The following is a 27,941-nucleotide window of genomic DNA, read 5'->3' on the forward strand; positions in this document are numbered from 1 at the left end:
GATTTATGATCCTTATTCTTCTAATTTTTTGAAGGAAGGAATTCTTATTCAATATTAACTATAAGTATTTAATATGCACTTTTTAGTTTTCTCCGTAAGCTAAATACCAAAACTACCATCAGAGTATAGCTCAAGTGGGGGCAAAATAAGGGTGTATTTTGTCTTTTGACATGTGGGTTAATTTAATTTTCTCTCACGAGTATCACCATGAATCAACAATGAAAGAAAATTATAATAAAATATTTATGATTTCAAAATTTACGTATTAACCTTTAAAAAATAATTAAAAAAAAGGAAACAATAAATACTATTAATTACCTTATTTTTTTGAACATATAATTACCCTTATTTTTGGGTTATAATTAAGGGTTATAGTTTTTAAACTTCTTCTTTAATTTCATTTCATTTTTCCCATTCTTTCTCTCTCATTTCTAAGGTAAGTTTTTTTTTTTAATTATTTTGCTTATCGTTTTATTTCTTCATCTGGGATTTCTCTATTCTTTATGCTTTATTTAATTAATTTTATTTGGAAACATTAACTATTTATAAAATAAAGAATATAAATACATAAACAAACATCATTAAAAAAGAAAAATAAAATAAACAAAATATAGTTATGAAACAGTGCTTTGCATTTTTAATAGTTGGGAAAAAGAAGTAATTTTTTTCTTTGATTTCTTGGAAATTCAAGGTTAATGCTTTAATGGGTTGTTTAAGCACTGGTAAGATTTTGTCTCTTTTGGAGTTATACCTCATTCTTTCTGATTAATTTTGTTCTAAGATGGATGCCATTGAAGGGCACTACAGTTTTGTAAGAATCCATTATCCATGTATCTTGTAAAAGTTTGATCTGAAACAGTGTCAGATGAAAGAGACAGGCAAAAAAAGTTGACATTGTTAGATGAATATATGAATGCATATAATATATATATATATGTCTATGACATATATATATCTCCATTTGTAAAGTACCCAAACCCAATCGATATCAATGTATCTTTAGAATGTCAGGAGGCATGAAAACTCTGCGTTCTGATAAGAAATGAGAATTATTTTTCCCTTTTTGGGTATTTATTGATGTGGTACGGGTGTCCCCTTTTTCTAGACTGTAGAGTTTAGACATAAGAGTATATAAGAGAAAAGTTTGGAACTTTTGGTGATTCTTTTGCTGTGCTGTTTCATTCAAATCCTAATTTATGGCTGTTATAGACATTCTGTACAGCTTGATTTTGTTGAATTTTTTACCTCTCCTTTGTTACTGGGGAGTTATTATATTATATCAACTGAGGTTGTTCATATTCTCATCTGCTGTTACCTGCAGGTTATGGTCTCATTTTTTTAAAACAAATATTCATTTTTTATATTCTATTTAATGAGGTTTTTTTTTTCTTGACATTGGTATGCCTTAATTTCTATATTTTCTCTTTTTGGATTGTCTTTTTTTTATTTTTTTGGCTTGGCGGGGCTTCTTTGACTTCATTTCTTGCTTATAAGCATGCTTTTTTAATTCAAATGTACAGTGTTTCTGTATATTTTCAGCTCTTTTTATTTTGTTTGGTACTCTTTTTCGCTTTCATTATAAGTCTATAAAGCTGGAAAAAGAGACAGTTAATGGTTGATTTCTTGGTGGGTGAGCAGTGAAGGACTGGTCAAGGTTGGAATATTAAGAAAGAATTAGCAATGGCATCAACTTCTTTTGCAAAGCAGACTGTAATGCCTATGAAAGAACCATCATCTAATTACAATCCATATCCTCCACCTCTTGCAAGATATGAAGATGTTGCAGCTTGTCCAAAGCTTTTTCTCTCTACTTTGGAGAAGCTCCATGCTACTATGGGAACTAAGTTCATGTAAGTTTCTTCATTTCAATAGCAGCAATGTTAGGCTGCTATTTTGTGGTTTCGATGCTTTCCCCTGTCAGGTTTTTTTACTGATAAATGCAATGTGACCGAAAATGTGATAAAATTCTGTCTCTTGATGGCTTTGCTTCCTAAGTTTACTTGAAAGTATGAAATAGCATTTATATGCCCTTATATGTCAACAAGTATATCTGATATCCAATGCTCTATCCAGATTCCATATAATTTATTTCCTGTTATGTACATCATTATATGTATACATATACACTTTGATCTTGTTTATTTTATTGTTCATGAATAAGTTACTATGTTGGTGGTGTAAGATTAGACACCAGCAAATTTTTTACGGTATTAATCTGTCTATATTCACCCCAAGTAACCATTAAAGCATTCATTATGTTTGTAACTGTGGAAAATGCAACATGACCGTAAAAATGTTACATCCTGTCTCTTGATGCTTTTTGTTTCCTAAGTCTGCATATAGTATGCAGTAGCATTTAAATTTCCATTTATGTCTACTTGAATATCTAATGCTTACATCCGATTCTACTATCTAGATTCCCAGATACATTTATTTCTGTTATGTACAGCATTATATATACACACACACACTTTATGATCCTTCTTTATCATTGAATAAGTTACTATGTTGGTGTAGGATTATAGACCAGCAAATGTTTTACAGCATTACGTCTTTGGTTTATAATTGCAGGATAACTTATTTACTCTCTTTTGTAATTAAAAACTGTGTTCTATGCTTCTGGTTAGAGATTGTCTAGCCTACATTGGAAGAAAATGTGGCATGCTATGTAACTTGGACTTGGGTGTTAGTGTGAGATATGGGTATGCTTAATTTTTCTAAGTTTTCCCATGTATTTGGAGGGCCATGTTCCCATGCCTATGTCTGAAAATGTGTTAGACACGAATGCCAGATATGGGTACTTCAAAATAATGAAGAGTTGGAGCAACATAGGTGACATGTTCCTTAACTGATGATGCTTGCTAAGGTCTTGTGTTATTGCTGAGGAATAGTCACTTGAGCAGTAATTACATTTTTAGTACATTAATATCTGGGATTTGATATCAAGTCATCCGTTCTTGGCAGTTTCTTTAGAACCTTAACTTATGATAGAACCATGATTTTAGTTGTATTTTGCTCTTATCTTATCGTTCAAAAACTATGTAAAGGTCTAGTGATACATTTTTTTTGTTTTGGCCGTAGAGAACAGCGCATATTCTTTGAATTACAATTTAAGTTTCTACTATTCTTGTTAATATTGGGGAAAATTATTGCTGGACACTTATTTTTCCTCCCTCTTCAGACTCAGGTTCGGTTTTCTTTTCAGGTTTTCCAAAGTGTTCATTGGAATTGGTTATAGAAGTGGAGAGAAAAAGACCTCCATCTGCACATGTATAGTTCTTTATTTTCTGACTGAATGCATACCAAGTTGAGTATGCTTTTTGGTAGTTTTAAGCTAGAATGATTTTTTTCTTTTTAACAGTTGTGGAAATGGAAACTGAAATACCTTGTGGCTCTTCTCGAAAACAGCCTTTATTTTTAGATATTGGTAGTTTTAAGCTAGGTGTCTCTGTCTTTGTGATTTGATGCTGGCATGAGCATAGTTCCCCTTATGCTTGTTTTGTTGATACATTGTCCGTAGAATTATATATTTTCGACAGATGTTCTTAGTCGTACTTCTCAATCTAAATTTTAATAATTTCTTCTTACTCTAATCCAATATAGGATACCCATCATTGGAGGAAAGGAGTTGGATTTGCACAAACTTTTTGTCGAGGTAACATCTCGTGGTGGCATCGAGAAGGTAAGGTGATATACACCTAATTGTTCTGAGTTTCTTTCCTCCTCGTCTAGTGTTGTTGAGATCCTCAAACAGTTAACAAATTCCATATGTGTTCAATGTTGCCACTTACATTATGCCAAATCCAGTTCATACACGAGAGACTCTTTTGACCAGCGTGTCAAGGGTGCAAGGTGCACTTTAAATGCTAGAACCCTGACATTGCCTCAGGCTTGAGACGAAAAAATATGCTTGCCTGAGTGATGTAAAACGCAATATATGTATGTGTAAGAGTTTTTTGTGTGTATATATTCATATAAAGCTTAAGATATATAGTAAACTCTAAAGTCTGGTCTAGTTTATTGGTCAATAATCAATATGCATGAAATCCTTATGGTTAATGCTTGTTGTTGAATGCTCAAATATTGAGAAGTATAGAGTTTGTTATTATCCCTTTCTTACTAGTAAAGGCATAAAAAATGAAAAAAGGTGAAAAAAAGTTAACGAGAACTTCAATCAGGCGGGCTTTTTTTATGCCTATTGCCTTTGGAAAAACTGAGTCTAGGCACATCAGCCATGCACCTGATCTAATGAGCCTCACTTGAATGGGTCTGAAGCACTCTTATTGTAACACTAAGGCACAGGCACAACTAGGTGCACGCTTTGACAACACTGCTTTTGACTAGTCTGACTGGTGCCATCTTCTTTGAAAAATATTGGTGGCAGTTATATTTTGAAATCATTTGCTAACTCAAGACTCCAAGATCTATAAAATGTAATGCCATTAATCATGTGTCAAATCCTGAGCTTGCAGATTATAAAAGAGCGAAGATGGAAGGAAGTGACTGCGATTTTCAACTTCCCGTCAACTGCTACAAATGCATCTTTTGTGCTTCGGAAATACTATCTTTCCCTGCTTCATCACTATGAGCAAATCTACTTCTTTAAAGCCCGTGGTTGGGTCCCTGTTTCTTCTGGTATGCAAATTGAGAACTCAACTCTTCTCAAATAGATGTCAGTGTACTGTTCTTAATATTATATGATGATCTGCTTTATGCAGATCCCTTCAGGAGCCAATCCATTACACAGATTCATACTCAAGGACCCATACGGCCAGTCATTGATGTTCATGCAGCCGCCGTCCAGCAACCAAGAGTAAATATTGCCGATTCACCTGCAGGTGCCTTCAAAGTTTTCCATTTTGAATGATACCATATTATTTTCTCTCAGTAATGCTGGTGATCGTTTCCCTTTCCTCGCTCTCTCTTCCCTTCTGTTCCATAAACGATCTGTGCATTCTCAACTGTTCTTTCATTGATCAAATATATCGGAAATGGATTTTATTAAATTTTTCAATGTTTTTTTACTCCATCGACTGGAAGTCATTGGTTACTTTGCAGCAGCTATCTAGTGAATATATTGTAGATAATTTGGTGTTCTGTTCGTAGATTTTGGCTATTTTAAAACTTATATGAGTTTATATTATTATTTGGATGAGTGAGTGTCGGATAAGGTATGTGTTTGAGACGGTTATGTTCAAAGTTTCTTCTCATGTATTTGGTGTTATTCAAGTTTCTGTTCTTGAATCTAGGTGTGTGTTAGATAGGGTATGTGATTGACACGGTTATGTTCTATTTTTCATTTTCCATTTTTTCATGTATTTGGTGGGACCTTGGAGGATGATATCCCCATACTCATGTCTGTATGAGTGCTAGGCACAGGTATTTTAAGAAAAAGTAATGAGTTGGAGCAACATAGATTCAAGTAACAAATATGTTTTTCAGCAATTATATAAGATTCATACTTCTACTCATAATATTTGCAGTTATTTGTTTATTTTTCACATAATGCCATTGTAATTCTCTATCCTTGTACAGTGTCATGATTTTGTCCATTATGATAATGTGTTTTAGCTTATTACAGCAGCAAGGCAATCAACAACTGCAGGCTCTCCGGTGATTGGTGTCATTGACGGTAAATTTGAGAGTGGCTATCTTGTCACAGTCACTATTGGCTCAGAGAAGCTAAAAGGTGTCCTTTATCAGGCTTCAGATGATGCAGCACCTGAAGTGCCACACTGCTATGGTGCATTTTCCAGCCAGAGTGTGACTCCACATGCTACATCAGGTGTCCAACGCAGAAGACGCCGGAAAAAATCCGAGATAAAACGGAGGGATCCCACTCATCCAAAACCAAACAGGAGTGGATATAATTTCTTTTTTGCTGAGCAACATGCTAGATTGAAACCACTTCACCCTGGACAAGACCGAGAAATCAGTAGAATGATTGGTGAACAATGGAACAAGTTAACCGAACCTGAAAAATCTGTAAGAGCTATGTTGTATTCCATAATACCACTCTGTTCTCTCTTTTACAATCTGTTTCTTAACTCGTATTGTTTTTATGGTCTTTTATCCTACATTCAGGTTTATCAGGAAAAAGCTCTCGAAGATAAAGAACGATATCGAGTTGAGATGGAGGATTATAGGGAAAAATTAAGGACCGGTCAAGTTTTAGGCAATGCACTCCCACTACCACAACAAGTTCCCGAGATGGATGTTGGAATGGCTGAAGCAGATATGAAGCTTGATGAAACTGAAGGTGGTGAGTCCCCTCAAACCCCGGAAAATGATAGCAGCTCTGATGGAAGTGATTTTGAAGATGATAAAACTGCAGATAAGGATTTAGATATCGAAGAATCTCAATTTGCTGGTGTAGTGGGTGATGTTGATGCAGATATTTCAGTCGAGGAAGCAGCCGAGTTATCAAAGGTGGATGATAATGTTGGACATAATAGTCAGGTTGAGAAGTTCAGTATTTGAAGATGAAGAAAAGAACCAATGCCATGTGAAGAACACTAAAATCTGCTTGGGATTAAGTTGAATATTGTGGCAAATGAAGCAATAGATGCATTTAGAGATGGTAATTCATTTTTTTTTTAGTTTTTTTTTCTTCGTCTATGTTATTCCGGCTCATTACTTTTCTTGCAATACATGTACGCATTATCCATGTTCAACACATATTTTGATATCGGTTCGGGGATATGGCCCTTCAAGGTCCTCCCAAAAATACAGAATACCTTGGGAAAAATTTACACATATCCATGTAAGATATGTGCTTGTATCCGACGTTGACGCTCGAGTTAGAGTAACTTGGCCTTTCTTTTAATATATAAAAGTTTAGTCTTACTCGCGTTAGAAGATTTTATTTTCTTAGGTTTAATGGGATGTTTTATTTTTGTCAATGTTCTTGTATCGAACATAGAGCAGGCGTAACCTGAGTACATAAAAATTGCATCCACATTTCTACAATTGGAAACATAATAGTTTGATTAAAAGAAGTAGGGGAATATCGGTACCTGGTTGGTGCTTCCATTCACCCCTACCTTCAGTTAAATAATTTACAATGTTATCCATATCTATGTATGTCAAATCAGTATTATCAATAAAATATACTCAAAGTATGGTGCATTGTAAAATTCACAAATTTCTTTAGGGGTGACGCGCACCTCTTTACCCCAAACTGTTATAGTTTCCCAATTAGCATTATAGGGTCTCTAACATTCCTGGTCCCTAAATGATGCATAAAATTCTTGTACTATAAGGACAACAACGGGTTCTTTTGGGGTTACGCCAAAGTGCTCTCACCTATGATATTGGACCAATGCCCAATTCTCTTTACACAAGATCATCAATGGTTTGAAACCCTTCTCTTGTATGAATGTTTTCCCTTGTACTGCTAGAAAAAAAAAATTTGACGTTCGGGATCGATAAATTAGAGGGATTTATGTCCACCGGTGCTTCTTGTTCATTAGTTCTTTTAGCTTTTCTAGGAGGTATTTTTCTAATGCGTTTAACTAGAGTAACTAATTATCAAGGAAGATATTTCAAAAACAAGCAATGCAATGGAAATAAGAAAGGAACCCTTAACCTTGTTGAATGTTGTTCCTATTCGTTTGTTGCAAATTCCTCGTTTATGTGGCGCCTTATACCTACACAAGAGAAGAGCAAAAGAAAATGAAAGGAAAAAATTACAGCATAAGTAAAGAAATATGAGGCGTTAATAAGGGTTTTATGGTTAAAAGGTTTCTAAGGGAGGGTTTGGAGTTTGAGAGGGTTTAGTATTAGTTTTAGAAGTGTTTTAATTAAACTAAAAGTGTTATTTTAGGTTAAAAAATGGGTAAAATGGTGGGTTAGCTGGTGGGTGACCCCTCTAAATGTGTGGATGTTTAGAGTTAAAATCATGCAAATAAATATATATAAATTAAATGCAATATTTATAATCGAACAAGTTAATTTGTAATATAGATTTGTGTTACAATAGAATATTGATAAATATTCCAAGAATCATACTCAAGGAATTGCAAATTTAAAAATTTTATTATTAAATTAATTACAGAAAAGAACTGCTAATCTAATTGAGTCCCAAATTAGTAATATGAACCAAATTAAAATAGTAGTTAAACTAATTAAATTACTTAAACTAAAATTAACCTAATTGAATTAATTAATCTAAAATAACCTAATGAAATTAATTAGTCTAAGGTAACTAATAGAATTTCCTATTACTAGTGTCGATGATGTGAGTTCTCGATCTATTTTCAATTAAATCACTAATTATTAATTAAGTCGGTAATTACCCTCGATTGAGTTATTTACCACTTTTAGCTAAGAATACCCTCTCGGCCTCATCTTCATTAAGGATTACCACCTAAGTCACCCTCTCGATTTCTTCCTAAGCATATATGCATACCTTCTCCATCTCACCACTTGGCACAAATATACTCGACAAGATACCCTCTCAGTCTCACCTGTCTAGATATTCTATTAGGGGCGTCACTCCCTAATATACTAAGTACTCTTGAATAAACATTCAAATTTAGACAAATAATTACTTAATTAATAAATTAAATCCATAACTGAAACATTTCAGATATAAAATAAACACAAGATTTATTAAGATATTCATACAAACGTTAATTGGCCAAAGAAACGAAATAAAAATAAAATAATAAAATTTTTCATTGATAATTAATTGAGGTTCAGTACCGAAGCAATTCCCACTCGCAATCATCTTCACATCGGAACAAAAAGAATTTTGACTAAGCGAACATAAATAAATTACAAAGAAAAATAAAATAAAACTATTTAATTGTCTAGCTATCAACAACCAACTAACAACACCCTCTAATGAGGTTATAAGGGTGTATATATAGGCAAAATCTACGACAACATTAAGGTAATTTATTCCTAAAATATTGTCACACTTCAAAATAGGGCCTAGGAGTTTTAGGGGTATTTTAGGAATTTTGGTCTATATGAGCTCAGAATTTCATAAGGTTGGTACTCGATAATGTTTGCGACAATGGTTTTCATAAAGTTAAGTTAATTTTTGGATATGAGTTTTAAATATCCTTAGTTTTGGAAAAAATACTGAATTGTAACAGGATCAAAATTGAGAGTTCTTATTAAGCAAATTGCCCAGAATTTTAAAACCAAGCTAAAAACTCCCATTCCTAGCTTGTTTCACGAAAAAACTTTGCTCTCTTGTTGCTTGTGCCATTTTTTATCTCTCAAGTCCTCTTCATTGATTTTGGTTGCTAAATATTCTCCCTTTTGATTTCTATCATTTTTCAAGTAATTAATCTTAAAAATATTTCAAGAAATCACCAAAAAATCTCACCAAATTCATTATCTTCCTCAAGTGTGGGTTTTCTTGAATTCACATCAAATCTTTGTTTTTCTTCCGTTGAAAGTAACCAATCATTTTCCTATTAGTTTTAAATGTTATTTAGTTCTTTACATTGAATTTTTAGCTGTTAAGTCACATGTTTTGATTAAAAGTCGAAAATTGGATCTTTAATGGTGAATTTCGAGTTTGTGGATAAAAACTTGATTTTAAAGTTTTTTCAATTATTTTTAACCTAATTAGAAGCTTTCTAAAGTAACTTTGAAGTTTCGTCAAGGATTTCTTGGGTTTTAATGAATTTTCGTTGAAAGGGCCAAAACTTGTCGAAAAATTTTGATACCTTAAAACACATTATTTTGTGTAGTTTAAAGGTTGGGAATTAGCCGTAGATGAATAGAATTCGTTTCATGCGAAAAGATTAAGTGTTGGCTAAGTTAGTCAAATTTTAAGTTTGTTGTGTTCATGGTTTTGGTTAGAAAAGAGTGTAGCTTAGGCTTGTGTGTGGTTGTTTGAGGTGAGTTATTGACTGATTGTTGACTGAATATATGTGTGGTTGTTTTGTTTAAGTGTCGGAGTCGATACGACCTTTAACGAGTAGAGATAAGGGGAAATGGAAGCTTGTCTAAGCTTTTGGTTTTCCGAAAAAGTGAATATTTCGGTGAGTGTTTTGGAATAGTTGCTCGTAAGTGATTCGTTGTGTATTTGGAAATTTAGAGGTAGCCTAAACCCTTCTCTAAATTTTGAGTGTTATGCTAAATTTGTGATGGATATATTTGTGAATTGTGATAAAAAGAATTATGATGCGATGAAATATGAACACTTGTAATGACTATTGTGACGGTAAATATGAGGGTATGTTGTTCATGCCATATGGCAGTGTGTATAATGTGTTAATGATATGATCAGTAAGTGGTATTTGATTACATTATGGATATTTTGGCCTTGTAATTTAATGAGACCATTGGATATAGTTGACATGCCATAGGATTATGAATACTCACTTATATGTGTTGTAATATATGGGGCATTTAGATCCAAGGACAATTTTGGAGAGATAAGAGAACGTGAATTAAGCTCAATTCATTAGGATACATATGTGTGATGTTTTGGAGAGCGTTAGCTATATATGCATCGCTTATGGGATAAGTTTTACTCTACAAGTTTATGTGTGGTGTGTTGGAGATCTGTGTATCTAATGAGTGGCGATAGAGTCTACTTTATGTTTCATAATCTCAAGAGCCAAATTATCATACATTGTGATTATATGTGCTTATATGTGATTAATACATGTCGAAATATATATATGCCTACATGCACGTATAAATAATGTGTAGAAAAATGCATGGAATTTGACTAGATATGTGAATTATGGCATTTAGTTAATGATGTTTTGGAAATATGTTGTATGTTGTTTGGTTGATGCATGTGTAGTGGTTACTCTAGGCAGTTACTGAGCTTGTTAAGCTCACTCACTCCATTTTATCCTTTGCAGAGTAGTTATGTTCCCGGTGTGAGCAGTGTGACTATTGAGGGATTGATCCAAGCCATTCTTTACTCATTATAGCAGGTGTTTTGTTTATTCTAGTTCTAGGGAATAAAAAGGCAATATGGTAGACATTTTTATTGGTTTTGTTAAGATGTATTTGGGATTATTTTTATATTGTGTAAGTTTGGAATCTTGTAAACTTGGACATGGTGTTTGCTTTATTGTTTAGATATTTTGGTCCTTACATGACTAGGTGAATGAAGCATGATGTTTAGAGACTAAGTTTGAATTTTTTAAATGCTCTTATATGATGAATTTTTGTAACCTAAAGCAAAAGTATCGATATTAAGGCTTTTAAAAAGATACCTCTGTATTTTCGAAAGTGCAAGGAGTCAGAATACCATTTTGGTATCTATATCTTGGCTCGAGTATTGATATTTGGGGTGTAATTATTGATACCTTACGAAAGATACCAATAATTTTTGATGTTTTGAAATTGGCAAGAAACAGAATGCTAATTTGGTATCGATTATCTAGGTGGTATTGATACCATTTAAAGAAAATATTGATACCAAAGAGGCGGTATCGATACCTACGTAACATTTTCGATAAAATTTGATAAATGGTCCTAATACTTGATTTATGCCTACTTTATGGTTGTTTGTTGTATGTTAGTATGACTAAATATTAATTTGACCCTGCATGACTTATTATTCATATATATGTTACTGTAACAATAAAAAAATGCATGTATATCAAACATGACAATAATAACAAAAACAATGTGAGATGGTGGTGTGGCATCTCGATATTCGATTTGACATCCAGGCCGAGTATGGGGTGTTACAAATACCATTAATTTAATAAAAAATTACAGCTTTAAAAATTTTGTTCATGCAGCTATTGACGTCAGCAATTTGTCACGGTGATGTCGTGACGCCAAGATCCCCACGTCACGACGTCAACCCTATTTTCAGCCTTTGATGCTTCGAAGATCAGTGTCGTAACGCTGGATGTTGATGTCACAACACGGCCACTTTTCCTTGCATACTTAAGCCCAAATTAATGTCTTACACACTCAAATAACCCATTAGTCATACCCAAGGCCCGAGTTCGCCTTACGAGTCCTCAAAACACTAAAAATTGTGTAAAAATGCTTACTTTACATAAATTAACCTATGAAAATAAAAACTGAAAATGAAATAAAAACATATAAAAAATTATAAAAACAAGCTCATTAAGTGCAAAAAAGTCCTTGATATGCGACAATAATTGTGGCAGATTAGCGGGTTGTATAGCGGGTCAGGTTAACCCTATAATTTTTTACAGCAATGTCGTGACACAAAGGTTTCATGTCGCGACACCCCTATTAGTGTCCTAATGTTGTGACATCGAGGTTGGATGTTGTGACACACATTTTGAGGTTACTGTCTATGGTGTTGTGACAAAGAGGTTCCTTGTCGCGACATCTAGTCGAATTACTCGATTTATTGAGTCTGTGGTCGATGTTACGACACCAACCCTATTTTTATCCTAGTTTCTTGATTTCTAGTAGTTTGGGTACATTTTTACCTTATATCTAAATGACATAAACTAAATCCTAAGCTACCTATTAATCCTAGTCCTATTTGAGTTTATCAAAAATTAAATTTACAATAAATTACAACAAAATTACTATAATGTCTATTGTCACATATGGTTGCCGAATTCATCCATCAGCTCAGTTAGTCTATACATGGACGCTTCATCTATCGATTGTTTGTCTGTATTGGTTTAGCTTCCATCATGCCAATTCACCTTGTTTTTTTTGTCCCACTCTTTAGCCTTACTTTTTCGACCTATATCAATCACATAACACACTCTTTCCGAATCAAGGTCATTAGGGAAATTTATAGATATCTCATAACATGCCTTCCCTAAATTCTCCTTATGGTCTTCATTCTGTAGGTGACTACATTTGAAAGTTTCAGTCTCACCATTGATTTTCATGATTAACTCATTGTTTTCTATGTCCATGGTGGACATAGATATAGCTAAGAAGGGCTTCTTTAAAAAAATATGGATATCATAGTCTTCTTCAAAATCTAAAATTACAAAATCTACCGGGATGATGAAATTGTGCACCTTAACCAACCATATCTTTGAGCACCCCTTTCAGTTGTATTGAAGATCTGTCAGTTAACTGCAATGTGATATGGGTATTTTTGTGCTCCCATAACCCAAGTTTCTTATATATTGATAAGGGCATTAGGTTGATATTGGCTCTTAGGTTGCATAGGATCTTACTAAAGTGTATGTTCCCTATCTCTATTGGTATTGTGAAACTCCCCAGGTATTTTAATTTTGGAGTATCTGTTTAGTGATGATTGCACTACAGGATACGTCTAGATTAATTTGATCTCCCTATTTAATTTGTCTACGCCTAGCTGTTATTTCCTTTAGGTACTTTTCATATTTAGGAAATTTTTCTATTAATTCGATGAGAGGAAAATTAACATTAAGCGATTTAACTAAGTTTAAAAAGCTTACAAACTCCATTTCATCCCTTTTGCGTTTATCATCTAACCGTGAAGGTAATGGTATCTTTGTGAAGATAGGTTCTGGGTTATGCTTATCTATAGGCTCAATTGTCAGCTCGACTATCGCTTCTGGCTCTGTTTTAGTATTATCTTTTTAAAAGGTTGCTTCCTGAGGATCATCGACATCTTCTTCATCTTCCTCTTGAATAGGGTTATTCAGGCTACTCAGTACTTTACCAGAATGGAGCACTATTGTCTTCACTTACTCCTTCCTTTCTTTTCAAGGGTTATTTTCAGTATTGCTCGGGATGCTTGTGCCAATTTGCCTTTTGATGTCTCTCATCATGTTCATCAATTGGATCATCTGGATCTTTAAGCTTAGTCAATGTGGTTCGGGTTTAAGTGCATTTGGACTACACCTATCTTACCTCTGTCCAAATTATCTGTATCTCTTCCTCAATCTTATCCAGCCTTTGACCACATATAGTATGGCCATTAGGGTTTGCCATTTCCTAAGTTTCTTACAAATAATAAGATTGATAAATAATATTTTGTCTATTCTGATTGAAATTATTACCTCCTCCTTGATTGCTGCCCCATTTAAGATTTGGGTGATCTCTTCAATAGGGATTACAAGTGTTTGAATAGGGATTTTCACCCCTATTCCCAATATAATTTATGTCATCGACTAAATTCTCAAGATATTGGCCAATTGTTCTAGATGTTTCGTGCACCATGGGCCTATTGGATGTCGACTTAAATCGGTTAAGCTTGCCCAATATTTGTTGGTATTTGTCCTCCTATTGGACAGCTTTAGCCTTAGATGGTCTCGGACCGTAGGTGAATCTCTCGTTAGTCCATTGGTAAGAGTTCAAGACCATGCTCTCTATCAATTAATAGGCATCTTCACATGTATGATTCATCAAGGCTCCTGCTGCAGCTCCATCGAGTCCTAACCTAAAATGTGCATCCAGCCCATTGTAGAACATTTGCAACCACATCTATTTAGGTAAACCTAGGTAAACTATGGAGAGGGCATCTTTGCACCAGCAACTTAAATCTCTCCTAAGCTTTATGAAAACTTTCTCCTTCAATTTGTTTAAAAGTTGCGATCCCTCTTCTCAGTTGGATTGTCTTGCTGATAGGAAAGAACTTGTACAAGAATTTTTTTTGCAAGTTTGTTCCATGTCGTGATAGATCTTGGTGCTTGTGAATCTAACCAAGATAAAGCATTATCTATTAAGGAGAGGGGGAACAACCGAAAAAAAATAGTGTAATTGGTGACCCTATTAAATTTAAAAGTATTACAAAGTTAGAGAAATCATTTTAAATTCTAGTTCAGGTCCTTCGTCATAGTTCCTTTATACTGCAGGTTGTTTTGAATCATCCGGATCATTGCTGACTTTATCTCAAAATTATTGGTTGTGATAGATGACCTCATGATAGTACCTTGTACTGAGTTAAGATTCGATAATGCATAATCTCTTTGAGTGCGTACCTCTAGAGCCATCGGTGGCTTATTGGTAATGGTAGTGGTAGATCTGGTAAGTTAGGATTGTCAAAGAGTAGGTTATCTCGTAGTGGGTAAACTACAATAGACAGGTTATTTTGCATCTACTATTGTTGTTGTTGCGGACGATTTTTTGCGTATTAGTCTTTCTAGATCAGTGGCTGGCTCTATAGGTGTGCCTCTACTCTAAGTCATACATTGAAGTCTACAAAGTAAAAGAAAAAGTTAGTAAATTAAATGAATATAAAGAAAAAGAAAATACAAATTGTATCTATAACTTTAAATTTTCCTAACTATACTATTAAGCACAACAATTAAGATCCATTTAGTGGCGTTGCCTCTTTGGAAATGGCATCAACAACTTGACCACCTCCCAACGTATCAATGTCAGAAGTGAGAATACTACTACTAAGGATATGAATGAAAGTAATGTTCACAAGTATACGAGTCAGGTTGCAATAGAGTTTTATAACGAAGTATGCAAGTACTTTGAGAATCATACCCAAAGGAGGCGAGACTAAACTAAGATTAATTCCAACGTTAATGGGTCTAGCTAGTAATTTAATTAAATTATATTATAATAAATCCTAATGTGATGATAAAAATATATTTTATAAAAATAATAAAAAGCTATTATGGAGACAGATTGCAAATGTTATCAGATTTAACGATAGAAGACTAACTCGCTTCAGTGTTCATAATTAACTCTTATTTTGGGTTCTATTCAATCAACTAGTCATTAACCTAGCAGGGTATCTCAGCCTTCCACTAACCTAATGAGTTGGTAAGAACTACTTATCTCTCGATGTCATAGTCCAGGTCTGATTGGGGTAAGGTTTTCAGGGATATGCATTACTGATTTTGGGTTCATTTCCAACTATATGACTTTCTAGGGTCATCAAGCCTAGGGTTTTAAGTTATTCCTATCCCAACCAGTTGATTCACTAAGAAACCCTGCAGAAAGGTTAATTAATCCCACATCTACTCATTAATCTCCCTTATTGGATTAGTTCCCCATAGATTTAACACATGCAAAGTAATCGATAGAAAAGATAAACATTATAAATAAATAAAAAACAGAGATAAGAAAAATCTTCATATAATTATAAATGCGCGAACAATAATCTGTTGAAGAGTAATGGCAATCTACAAATTAATCCCCATGAAGAACGAAATAGAAAACTAAGAGAAAATCTAAATACAATGAAAAGTAAAATTAAAACTAAGTAAAAAGTTGTCCATAAAGTGTTTCGAGCAATGCTATTTATAGGCCTAGGGTTGGCCATTGATCCTTAACCTAATTCGGCTGACGATTTCACATTAAAGTTCGTTGTGCAGATGAAAACACCCTTGACTCATTAATTCCCCCCGTCACGTTGGTGTCGCGACACTCTCTGTTTATGTCTCAACATCGAAGGTAGATTGCTCTTTTTAGGTACTTTTTTCACAATGTTGCGACATTGAAGCTCCTTGTTGCAACATCACGGACAAGCCACTGTCTTTGTGTCCCCGAATGGTGTCTTACACACTCATTGAATATGCTAGTTTACCTTTAGTCATGCTTTGGCGCCCAAGGTCATATAAATTACTGAAATTGCTCCTTTTATTATCTATATGCTAAAATCGAAAACTAAACAAAATATAACTAAATCTCTTTCCTACGAGCTCATTAAGCACGAAAAATAGTTTAATCTACTACAACAAATTGCGGTAGATCAACATCGACATGTAATATGGTGCTACAGGCGACGGTCGTGCGAAATATACACTTAGAGAAGGTGTTTATCTAGTGACTAATGGTGCATGATATGGTACTTGTGTATAATAAAGTGGGTTAACAGAAAAAATATATGAATCATATTGATCGGTAGGTTGCACGACAATCGGGTCCTCGTGTGGACCTAGAGTAGATACTAATCCCCCTTAGTATGTTCTCCCGACTTAGGATTAATGGGCCCTCGTCTAGGCCTATTAAGGTAACGTTTCCTACTTATTTCGCAGCCGACAATAGATACGACTTGTCGTTATGCCTGAACTAATCCATGTAATTAGGAGATGCGACCAAATTCGGTATGAAAAATGGTTCACACATTGGCAAGTAATCGTACCTACACCGCCACATCTCGATATACTTCTTGTGAATGTTGGATAATGTTCCTTGAGTCTCCCCTGCAAGTTGATCTTGTGTAGGTCATCGAGCTCCTAGGGTGGTGGCAGAATACGTTGCGTACACTCGAACTGTCGCATTACTTGGTTGGATTCTTATATCTCGACTATTGCAAAAATGATCAATGGCACTTTAATTTTCCAGATGTTGCGATTGACCAAAAATTAAGCTGAGACACATTCTTGAATTCTTGGATCGGCATATTGCATCCTTATAAACTGCAGTACAAATTTATAAATTTTAACACTTGCCTTATATACCTATATGTCTAAAGCTAGCCGGATATCCTTAAGTTTGGTTAGTATACCTATATGTCTCACCGCAATGTTTCACCTAATCAAATAATATGTTATTTCAAAATAACAACGATGAAAAATTATAATGATAATGATATTATCAAATTAATTTTACCATATTACATGTGGAAATTCATAAGGGCGATCCATTCGGGGGCGTAAAAATGGTAGTTGATATCATGGCCACGATTGAAGAAGGAGCATGCAACTGTCACTTTTGGCTATTTCTACTTTCGTCACTCGACACATTTCTCGGTACAATGTTGCTAGCACCGCTGATCTCTAACTAAGTTATCTCGCTTCTTTCAAGTCGGCTAATAGTAGTAGCCACCTTAAATATACCAAATTTCGAGATTTATCTGGCATAAGTAGACCCCTGATCAACCTCAAGATGAATGCACGCGTGAATTGTTCTTTTTCAATGCCACTCACGGAAGCCTCGATATTTTGGAAGTTTTCCTCCAACCATCCCATCGAGATTTATCTGGCATTAGTTGCTCGCATGTTGCACTCCAATCGACACTCTCGATTGGCCCTGTAATGACTTCCCTATCGACTGGTAGACCGAGTTGTAAACTAATGTCCTTGAGTGTAATTGTACATTTATTGCAAGGAAGATGAAATGTGTGTCTCTGGTCTCCATCTTTTGATCAAAGTACCAATAAGTGGGGGTCCAATTTAGTCCCCCCAAGCATGCGACTTGCGTATAGAAATCCTTTAATTCGAAAGTGTCCATAAATGACATCCGATGCACCTTCGCTTAAATTGTTTATGTACGTCTCTAAAATCCGATCTTTGCTTTAAGTATATAAACATAAAAAAATTAATAATGTCGACAGTATAATACTTAACTATTTAAAATTAAATAATATAATAATTTTTTCTTACCATTTGTAATTGAACGTCGGATATATGCTTGCCATCCAAACGAATAAACTGATTTGCCATTTTAGAAATTATAAAGAATAAAATAAAAGAAAATAAATAAGATTCAGAGAAATATTTTAAAAAAATAATTGAGAATCGAGAATCGAGATAAATTTCAGAATTGAGAGTTGAGGATTGAGGATTGAGTATTGAGTTGAAAAGAATAAAGTTTGGAGGGGTTTATATAGGAAAAATTATGGCTGTCGGACCTCTTGTTGCCGTTGGAAAAGTTACCATTGGAATAGTACCGTTAAGGGGAGAACGCGTCCTACAGGGCACGTTTTTACTGATATGGTAGTGAAAACGCACCCTGTAGGATGCTTTTTCCTTTCTCTCTCCAAAAACAATATAGATCGGTAAATTAAAAAAAAAAACAGCATAGTCTCTGAAATAAGTTTTTTTTAGCATATATGCAAAAATTAGCCGAAAATTATAGATATATATTATAAATATAGTATATATTAGACTTGATCATAAGTTAGGCAACCTGCCCAGGTCGGAAGGCTTGCTTGAAAAATAGAAGGGTTTGAGAAAAATATAGGCTCGAAAAATGAGTTTGGAAACGGGCACGACCTTGGGTAGGATTTTTTGGCCTGGACCCAACCCGATACGAATCAGCCTAAACTTTCTTCTTCTTTTTTTTAATGTTGTTTTGCTACCATTTCGCTATTATATTGTTACTATTTTGTTGTTATTGTTTGAATATTATATAACTTTTATTTTATTATTAATTTTGCTACTATTTTAGATGTATTTATTTTAATGTTTTTAGTGTATTTGATGCATTATAATTTTTAAATTTTAATACGGATAAATCGAGCTCGAATTTAGCATTTTTAATTTAAGTTGGTTTTGGACAGAATTTTAAGTCCAATTTTTGAACCGAACCTGAAAAACAAATTTAAAATTTTATATCAGCCTGATCCAAACCTGGCCCGACACATTATCAAGGGTTATAGATAAAACATTACCTTTATAAACAATATTTTTTTGTTATTAAATTTTCTTATAAAGTAACCGCAGTTAATTTGTTTTTCACCTTTCATTGTCTCTTACTCTAATCTTATGATTTGAGATAAAAGAGAAACTAGAAAAAAGAGTAAACTTGGAGCCGAAGCTGTGCCACCAAAACCCTCACTTGTTCTTTCGTTGCTTTAGATCCTAAATCTCCAAAGAAAACCCTAATCCTTTTCCATGTAATCAAACCCCTGCTTTCCTGATTTCTCTAAAGCGGTCCTCTTCCACCGGATTTCAAGGTAAAATTTACTTTTCCTTTTATTTTTCTCTGTTTCTTTTGTTTTTCATTCCTTGATTTTTCTAAGTTTAAGCACTTTTTTTTATCGGCTTTCTTTGATTCACCTGCTTTGTTCTTAACACTAGTTTGGAAGCTTGATTTTGCATTCATCAATCCGAATCATAATCTGGTCATCTTCATTCACATTCGTTATTGTTTCTTTTCTTGTTTCAATCTCTGCTTGTGCTTACTTGATAGTTATTTTGGGTATGTTTCGTAGATTCTAATCCTCATCGTATATGTTTAAGAAAGTATATATTTGGATCATTTTCCTTCAGTTTTTTCCTTATTTGATTGCTTTTGTGATTGGGTTTAGGAGGTTAATGGTTATTTAGAGTTATTTTTAGGAACTAATGATGGAGAAAAGAGTTAAGACGTTTGGAATTTTTTTTTCCATTTTTTATTATTTTATTGCTTCTATGATTCTGGGTTTAAGGTATTAATGGGTTTTTGGATTTGTTGTTTTTAGGAACTAATAATGGGGAAAAGAGTTAAAAAGAATCGTCGAGTACCTCCGAAGGAGAAAAAGGTTGTGGCAGCTCAATCTCCAAAAGCTATACCTCAGGAGAAACCTGCCAGTATTGATGATGTTGACGATGAAATTAAAGCCGTAAAAGAGAGGAAAAAGTGCCTGCATTTTAATAAAGGCATCAACATAGATAAGTTGTTGACTAAACTTAGGTCATCAGATCCCATAAGGTGTGAAGATTGTAGGGAAGGCAGAAATGATAGGAGAGGAGGTAAGGGAAAGAGTAAACATGGGAAGAAGAAGGGAAGTGCTTCGGTTGAGTCGAAACGTGAATCGAAAGCCATTTGGGTTTGTTTGGAGTGTGGACATTATGTATGCGCTGGAGTTGGTTTGCCAACAGCTTCTACCTCACATGCTGTTCGACATCTTAGACAAACCCGTCACCACTTGGTGGTTCAATGGGATAATCCTCAATTGAGGTGGTGCTTCTCTTGCAGCATATTCATTCCAGTTGAGAAAATGGAAGAGAACAGTGAAAGCAAAGATGTTTTATATGAGGTTGTAAAATTGATTAAGGAACGATCATCTGAATCATCCACAAATGCTGTTGAGGATGTTTTGTCAGGAAGCGGCAGTGTTGCTTGTGATATCAAATCAGAAGGAACTATATCGAATTCTTTGGATGGAAAAAATGGTTATGTGGTTCGAGGTTTGGTTAATCTCGGTAATACGTGCTTCTTTAATTCAGTAATGCAGAATCTTCTGGCTCTGAATAGGCTAAGGGACTACTTCTCGAATCTGGATGTGTCCATGGGGCAGTTAACAATTTCTATGAAAAAGCTTTTTGCTGAAATAAGACCTGAGATGGGCTTGAGAAATGCTATCAATCCAAAGCCATTTTTTGCATCCCTTTGTTCTAAGGCTCCCCAGTTTAGAGGCTATCAGCAACATGACAGTCATGAATTGCTTCGTTGCTTACTTGATGGGCTTTATACAGAGGAGTTGGCTCTAAAAAAACACATTAATGCTTCTAAAAGTGATGCAGTTACTGCAAGTCAGGATCTTACTTTTGTGGATGCTGTATTTGGGGGTCAAATTTCGAGTACTCTCTGTTGTGAGGAGTGTGGGCACTCGTCAACAGTGTATGAACCATTTCTAGATCTCTCACTTTCAGTGCCAACTAAGAAAACCCCTTCTAAAAAGGCTCAACCAGTCTCTCGAGCAAGGAAAACAAAGCTGCCAATGAAAAAAGTTGGCAGGAATAGAGGAAAAGTTAACAAAGATGTAGATCAGGTGCCAGCTCAAGTTGTTACGGCTCCTGTACCTAACAGTGAATCTTCAGGCCCAAGCCATATAGCTGTGCCCCAAACGGAACCCAAGGTGGCATCATCTGGTGATTCTCCACTCTCACATGCTGCTGGCCCAAGCACCAAGGCAGATGAAAGCAGTTCTGCTTCAAGGAATCTCTTTGATGTTGTGGAGTCTCAGAAAGAACAAGTTGTGGAGAGTACAGTGAAGGAAAATTCAGCTGGGACAGATGATTTTGCTTGGTTGGATTACCTCACAACAGAGAATACACTCCCGGAAAATGACGCTGGTGCAGATGATTTTTCTTGGATGGATTATCTGCAACAGGAAATAGTAGCTGATGAGAGTGACTTGATTTCTCAAAATAACAATACTTCCCTTCAAGATTCGGAGGAAAAGGAACTAGTTCCAAATGCAGCTTTAGCAGAAAGTTGTGAGGTTTCTGTACTTGAGGGGGAAACCAATAAAAAAACAGAAGATTCTTCTGGGAACCTTCAAGAGGAGCTTCCATTGCTGGTTCAAGATTCTGTGGTTCTTTTGCTTCCATATAAAGAGGATATTCCAGGTACTGAGAGTGTGAGAGAAAATGAGGCCTCTTCATCAAATGCGGGTCTTGGACAAGAGGAAGTGGAGTTTGATGGCTTTGGTGACATGTTTAATGAGCCTGAAATTGCTGAAGGGCCCATCATTGGACCATCTTTGGCAAATGAAGTTGCTGAAACTGGTTTTATGGCTGGGAGTATTAGTGATTCTGATCCTGATGAGGTTGATGACAGTAATTCTCCAGTATCCGTGGAAAGTTGTTTGTCTCACTTCATAAAGCCGGAGCTTCTTTTGGATGATAATGCTTGGAATTGTGAGAATTGTGCGAAAATTTTGCGACATCAGAAGTTGAAAGCAAAGAAGAAGCAGACTAAAATGGGAAAGGATTTACTCAATGGAAGTGAGACCCGAAGTTTAGATATGGAACACCAATGCCCTAATGGAGTTAGAACCATTAGTAATGGCGATATCAGTAGTTCCGGTGATAGCTCGGTTTTTCATAACAAGAATCAAAATGGTGTAAAAGTTGAAAATGGTCAAACAAGCGAGCTAGATTCTGTTGAATTAGAAGATGCAAGTCCGTTGAAATTAAATTCTTCAGTTTCCTCTAAATGTTATGCTCAAGAAAAATGTGGGGGTACCCTAACTATTGATTCTTGCAATGTTGAAAATCATAGTGGTAATGATACCTTTCATCAGAGTAATTCACATATGACTGAAAACTGTCAATCAGGCATAAGTGATGATGAAGAGTTAGACTCCGAAAATGTGAAGGTTAAGAGAAATGCTACAAAGAGGGTCCTCATAAACAAGGCACCGCCTGTTCTGACTATTCATTTGAAGAGGTTTTGTCAAGATGCCCGTGGTCGTTTGAGTAAATTGAATGGTCATGTCAATTTCAGAGAGACAATTGATCTTAGACCATATCTGGATCCCAGGTACCTTTTACCATATGTCGAGCTTTTGCTTATTCTAATATTCTAGCAATGTCTTTTATTAGCTCACCACATTCCATAGAGATACGTGGATAGTTGGTAGTATTCACATTAAATCACCATGCTCTTGTTCACTTGATCAATATGTTTCCTGTTTGTGATACATGATTTTCTGGAAATTACATGAAGCTGCCCCGTATAGGAATGATGAACTATTTCTGACGTTTAAGATGCTGAGACACTTCTACAGAATTTAAAATACAATGTAAGATCTCTACAGAACACAATTTTAATAACATCTTAGGAATTAAACCAGAAGTAGGTTAAAAGAGCGAGTTCAGATGATAGAATAGGATAGTTTGACCAAGAAAAGGATAAACATTGCCCTATTTTGACATTGTTACCTGAATGGGATGATTTATTTCATTAAAGTAATGTGAATTTTTGTTAGAAAAAGATTATTTCTGTTCCTCTCACATCTCTTCAGATTTTTATTGAATGGCCGCTGTAACTTAATTCACTTATCAGCTTTTGAAAGTGAAAGGTTGGCTATTTATCACTTTAATTAGTTATGTTAGTTAATGTTGTAAGAATGCCAACACAAGCCCATACTATTATCATCTATGCTGTTTCGACTCTTTTTTTTGTTCAAGTACCTGTATTTGACCTTTGTGTTCAGTATGTATTCAGACATGGGTATAACTCTCTAAGGACCCTCCAAAAAAAAAAAAAAAATTTCTTTACCTGGCTGGGAATGTAAGACCTAACGAAGATGCATGTGCCAGCATCTAGCTTTCAAGCTTTCCCCAAAGTTATACAAAAGGTTTCTTAGTATGATTATTATAATGTACTAAATGGAAAGTTGACTTTTGTAATTGAGATGGACAAAAATATCTAGATGCTTTCAATATGCAAGCTTTAAATTCTAGTATTTTCCTTTCTAATGCTCTAACTCTTTACCATTGAACATTATCTGCAATGATCACACATTCACCTGTATTGTAAATGCGAGACGTAATGGTTTAGCTGCTAATTATGCGAGTGCCTGAGATATCTAAACTCTTATTGAACACAGAGATATTGAAACTGGCCATAGGTTTTATTCTTAGATGAAGTTCCAAAGAAATCAGGAGACCTATCCTAGTAGGGTGATATTTCCAAAATGTGCTGATTTAAATTCTGAAACATGTGAAAAATGTTTGTTTGCTCTTCTATTTGTTCATAACATGATCTTTTATATAGATAATATATACAATCCCCCCCCCCTTTGATGGCTATTTCCGGGTATGCCTCTCTTAGTCACCTATTTTTGTTGTTTCAATCCGTCTCTTTTTTCCAAAGAGTCTATCATGGGTGTATGCTGTTACATGTTTCTAGACAAATAAACTTGCATTCAGATGTTGAAGTACTTGCTACATGCTTCAGATGCTTAAGTTGCTCTGACTCTTCTTTTTTCTTAAAATACCTATGTCTTGATACCCATATTCTACACATTTTTGGACATAGATGCGTGCATACGATTCTCCAAATATGTAATAAAACTTTTATCAGATTGAGCGTATCTATATCTGATATATGCTTGTATTAGACACTCAGCCTTGAGTCCATGTAGCATTGTCAAATGCTAAATTACTACATTATAGCTGATCACTGTTTTGCTTTCTATGCAAAGAGTTGGAAAATTTCAAGCAACCTCATTGCTTTTGAAAACCTCCGTTCATAATCCTATCTTTTTAAGCTAATTGTACATTCAAGTCCAACTTTGAAGATATGCATAGGCTTATTCGGGTGATTGTGAAAGCATCCTTTTGAAATTATAGCTTGTTTTTAGAGCAGTAGCTCAAACAATATATAGAAGCCATAATATCTTTATCGAATTAGGGATCGTTTTTAATGCTCATGATATAACAAGTTTTATTGGAGATTTTACATGATGTAGCTTGTACATTGCACTTGATTGCATATACATACAGGTCTGTAATTCTATGTCACTTGGACTCGAGGGGCCAGTGTCAAATACGGCTGTGTCAAACATGATACTCTTAATTTTGTTCAAAGTATTTCCAGATATTTGGAGGGTTGTACCTCTGTATCCATGTCCCAATATGTATTGAACATGAGTCCCGAGCAATGGATATTTTAGGGAAAAAGAGTTGCTAGCAAAGCCATTTGAGGGAAAGAAATGGTTTATTCTTTGATAAGACATGTGGCTGTCTTTTGCACACCACGATATCGTTGAACTCTTGATAATGATCCTTAAATTGATTCCTTTGGCTGTAATTTGTCAATTCTGATAGCATATTGTGAAATGATGTGAACAGATTGTTAAACTATGAGGCTATGCAGACACAAATGTTAGAAAGAAAAAACGAAAGAAAAACATTGATTTATGTGATTTACAAGCATGTTTAAAATTTGCAGGGGTGAAGATGCAGATAATTGCAATTACAGTCTGGTGGGGGTTGTGGAGCATTCGGGAACAATGAGAGGTGGTCACTACATTGCGTATGTGAGAGGAGGTGAGAAAAGGAAAGGGACGATCGATATCGACCATGTTGGATCTCAATGGTATTATGTGAGTGATCAACATGTTCGCCAAGCATCAATCGAAGAAGTTCTTCGCTGCGAGGCATACATTTTATTCTACGAAAAAGTTTGAGCGATGGATTTCGTTCTGATACATGTTCTGATTCTTAGTGACACCTGGGGGGGGGTGGGTGGGTTAAAGTCCGCACGGCACCCTGGTGAATGGAGACAGAAAATACATTAAAGAAAGAGGTGAGTGTAAAACAACAATTTACCATATATTGATATCCATTTTTGACATGTAACGAGTTCTATGATGTATACCATGAAATTATATTTTGAGAAAATATTCAGTATTCTTTTTCTTAATTGATTGTTCTTATTGGCTGGAAAACTTCGTTTCTGGACGATTGAGGTGACCTTTTAAGGATTTTACATGTCAAAGTTATTATATTGATTGTTTTCCACATTGATATTTTTACTTAGGATGTTTGATTTTTTGAATTTGCATAATTACTTTAAAATCAAAGTTCGTATATTATTCGTATTAAACTAAATTGTTGGATTTGGATTTCGAACTTGAATTTACTATTTACAGTAGTATAGTGGGAAAACAGAACTTGGTAATGAATATATTAAAGACCATGTGGTTTGGCATCAAATTCTTAACATGATCAAGAGACAATATTTAGCAAACTTATGATCGTTGGATTTTATTGGATTTTGATGCCCTCACGTTTACGTAGGAGATCTTTGCATTCGAAAATCATGCAACCAATTTTGGACCGATCTTACTCCATTGAGCGGATTGCAAATGGAACTTCTGGAGCATTAGTATTGATCATCTCTTTGCTTTCAAAGTTTTGGATCGCCCACCTTCCACATCCACAACTCATGGTGAATAGAAATTCAAGGATGATGAAGCAAGGGCCTTCGCAGAAGCACCCTTATTGTTTCAGACAATCATTCTTGTTCCTTATTTTTTCTCCTTTTCAAATAGTGTTGCATTCATCCAACAGTACCATCCTCCTTCCATAGGTGAGTCATAGTCATGATCTCGTTCGCAGCTATTTGCGCCACCATATAGGGAGCTAATAGCTTGTGCATCCTGCTACTCCCTTAAATGCCTTGTGGTAAAGTTTATGATGATTGAACCATGTACATCAGAATTTTCCAAATTATCTTGTTCCTCGCCCATCAACAAAACATACTAAAATCCTTCAAGATAGTTTTAGTGTTATGGAGCTAGACCTTTCGTCTCGCAATCTATGAGGCCTTAGGCAATCCGCTCGTCCAAACTCGCCTAAGTCAGCCTTTACACCCAAAAATGAAGATTCCTTAAGAATTCCTCCAAGGCACCGATTTGTATAGTAGAAGCGATTGTGCCAAAAGAAGCTACAAATAAGCTAAAGAAAGCCAAAGAAAGAATGCACACATGATGTTTGAGTAAATGCCCAAGAATTCAACATACGATGGATGGGTTATAAAAGAGGGGGGGCTTTCTATTTATAGTTGAGCTCCCCCAAAACTGACGATCAAGATACATTTACATCGACGGACAAGATTAACGATATCCCATGATTTAAGAGATTTACAATATATGGCTTATCAAATCTAATCTAATCTTTACAAGATATGATTCCCTCTATCTTCTAAGATTAGTTACCCAAAATAACCTAAGTTGACATATCTTCATTATCGAGCCACCAGGCTTCAATCTGACAGGCTTCTCCAACAATTCTTGGAATCAGGCTAGTTCTCGTGGGCTAAATGATCCCTATCTAATCGATCAACCTCCATTAGGCGCATCTTGTGTCATGGTCACAGGCTTTGAACTTTAGCCCGTGACATTCTCCCCTAACCATTCTCACAACGGCCTCGTTGCGACTTCTGAATGACACTGGCTTGATTCGTCTTGGAACTCTCCCGTTGCCTTGGCCTCTTCCCGACTTGCCTTGCAATCGGGTGGTCCCTTTCTTTGGAACCTTTGCCTCAGCTTTCGTTGCCTCTTAACTTGAACCGTTGCACTCGCTGGTACATTTCGTTGGCAAGAAGTCTTCTTTCTAACTTGCCCCAATTTTGACTTGTTCTCATTGGAATACCCTCGATTCTCACATCTTGGCTTCGTTCCGCCCACAGTCCCTCGACCTTCTTGCTTACGAATTTTGAAAGGGCTCTTACAACCTTGCCAAGCCAACAAGTCAGAATTCAAAACACTATCAGAGGATTTGCAATGTACCTTACTTGTAGCATTTACTCGTTTCGACTGCTTTTGCATCGCTTCTTTCCCCTTGAAGTCCGATGCACAATCCACCTTCCCCAAAGGTGGCTCTCCACAGTCGACTCCACAGGTCTAATATCAGACTCACGCTCCACTAACTTTTCGAAGGGGCTTTTATAGCATTCCGTTATATCGAGTTAATGTTTCTCCCATACGACAACACCTTGGTCCCAACCTTCATATCCCGATGTACTGGCATAAAAATCTTCGATAAAGGACCAGTGACAATATGAATTTCATCGGCCTATGGAAACAGAACTGTCTGAATCCTATCAAGGAAGTTTAAACCAAGTACATAATCGTAATCATCTAATTGGATTACCTTAAAGTCTTC

At 35.3% G+C, this 27,941-nt stretch overlaps 2 protein-coding genes and 1 non-coding gene across 7 annotated transcripts; all 3 read left to right on the forward strand.

Annotated features, from left to right (window-relative positions):
• The first annotated feature begins 374 nt into the window (after window positions 1-374).
• LOC107887235 (high mobility group B protein 15) lies at window positions 375-6,846 on the forward strand. 3 transcript variants are annotated; one of them, XM_016811415.2, is made up of 7 exons: window positions 375-436; window positions 1,639-1,850; window positions 3,604-3,682; window positions 4,473-4,635; window positions 4,719-4,838; window positions 5,582-5,985; window positions 6,085-6,846. In XM_016811415.2, the coding sequence occupies exons 2-7, from the start codon at window positions 1,681-1,683 to the stop codon at window positions 6,478-6,480; spliced, it is 1,332 nt and encodes a 443-aa protein (XP_016666904.1). In that variant the 5' UTR covers window positions 375-436; window positions 1,639-1,680; the 3' UTR covers window positions 6,481-6,846. The 3 variants fall into 3 exon arrangements, with proteins under 3 accessions (XP_016666904.1, XP_040951806.1, XP_016666903.1); XM_041095872.1 differs by having other exon boundaries at window positions 5,585-5,985; XM_016811414.2 differs by lacking the exon at window positions 375-436 and adding an exon at window positions 582-722.
• A 7,526-nt stretch (window positions 6,847-14,372) lies between these two features.
• On the forward strand, window positions 14,373-14,479 carry LOC121226388 (small nucleolar RNA R71). The gene has a single exon (XR_005924212.1). It is a non-coding gene; the product is annotated as a small nucleolar RNA R71 (small nucleolar RNA).
• A 4,850-nt stretch (window positions 14,480-19,329) lies between these two features.
• LOC107887234 (ubiquitin carboxyl-terminal hydrolase 2) lies at window positions 19,330-26,755 on the forward strand. 3 transcript variants are annotated; one of them, XR_001681089.2, is made up of 4 exons: window positions 19,330-19,507; window positions 20,015-22,803; window positions 22,990-23,065; window positions 25,222-25,484. XR_001681089.2 is itself a non-coding variant. In XM_016811413.2 (3 exons), the coding sequence occupies exons 2-3, from the start codon at window positions 20,024-20,026 to the stop codon at window positions 25,457-25,459; spliced, it is 3,018 nt and encodes a 1,005-aa protein (XP_016666902.2). In that variant the 5' UTR covers window positions 19,333-19,507; window positions 20,015-20,023; the 3' UTR covers window positions 25,460-25,791. The 3 variants fall into 3 exon arrangements, 1 of the variants encoding a protein (XP_016666902.2); XR_005914926.1 differs by lacking the exon at window positions 22,990-23,065 and adding an exon at window positions 26,073-26,755 and having other exon boundaries at window positions 19,333-19,507; window positions 25,222-25,578; XM_016811413.2 differs by lacking the exon at window positions 22,990-23,065 and having other exon boundaries at window positions 19,333-19,507; window positions 25,222-25,791.
• Window positions 26,756-27,941: the final 1,186 nt, after the last annotated feature.

This window comes from Gossypium hirsutum, chromosome A03 (genome assembly GCF_007990345.1).
Source record: "Gossypium hirsutum isolate 1008001.06 chromosome A03, Gossypium_hirsutum_v2.1, whole genome shotgun sequence".
Lineage (NCBI taxonomy): Eukaryota > Viridiplantae > Streptophyta > Magnoliopsida > Malvales > Malvaceae > Gossypium > Gossypium hirsutum.

What these genes read in the sequence shown, in the direction of transcription:
- LOC107887235 (XM_016811415.2), top strand. Translation starts at nt 1,681, where the DNA reads ATGGCATCAACTTCTTTTGCAAAGCAGACTGTAATGCCTATGAAAGAA. An exon ending in ACTATGGGAACTAAGTTCAT is followed by an intron (nt 1,851 to 3,603) that starts GTAAGTTTCTTC and finishes AATCCAATATAG; the next exon opens with GATACCCATCATTGGAGGAA. An exon ending in TATTGCCGATTCACCTGCAG is followed by an intron (nt 4,839 to 5,581) that starts GTGCCTTCAAAG and finishes AGCTTATTACAG; the next exon opens with CAGCAAGGCAATCAACAACT.
- LOC107887234 (XM_016811413.2), top strand. Translation starts at nt 20,024, where the DNA reads ATGGGGAAAAGAGTTAAAAAGAATCGTCGAGTACCTCCGAAGGAGAAA. An exon ending in AGACCATATCTGGATCCCAG is followed by an intron (nt 22,804 to 25,221) that starts GTACCTTTTACC and finishes TAAAATTTGCAG; the next exon opens with GGGTGAAGATGCAGATAATT.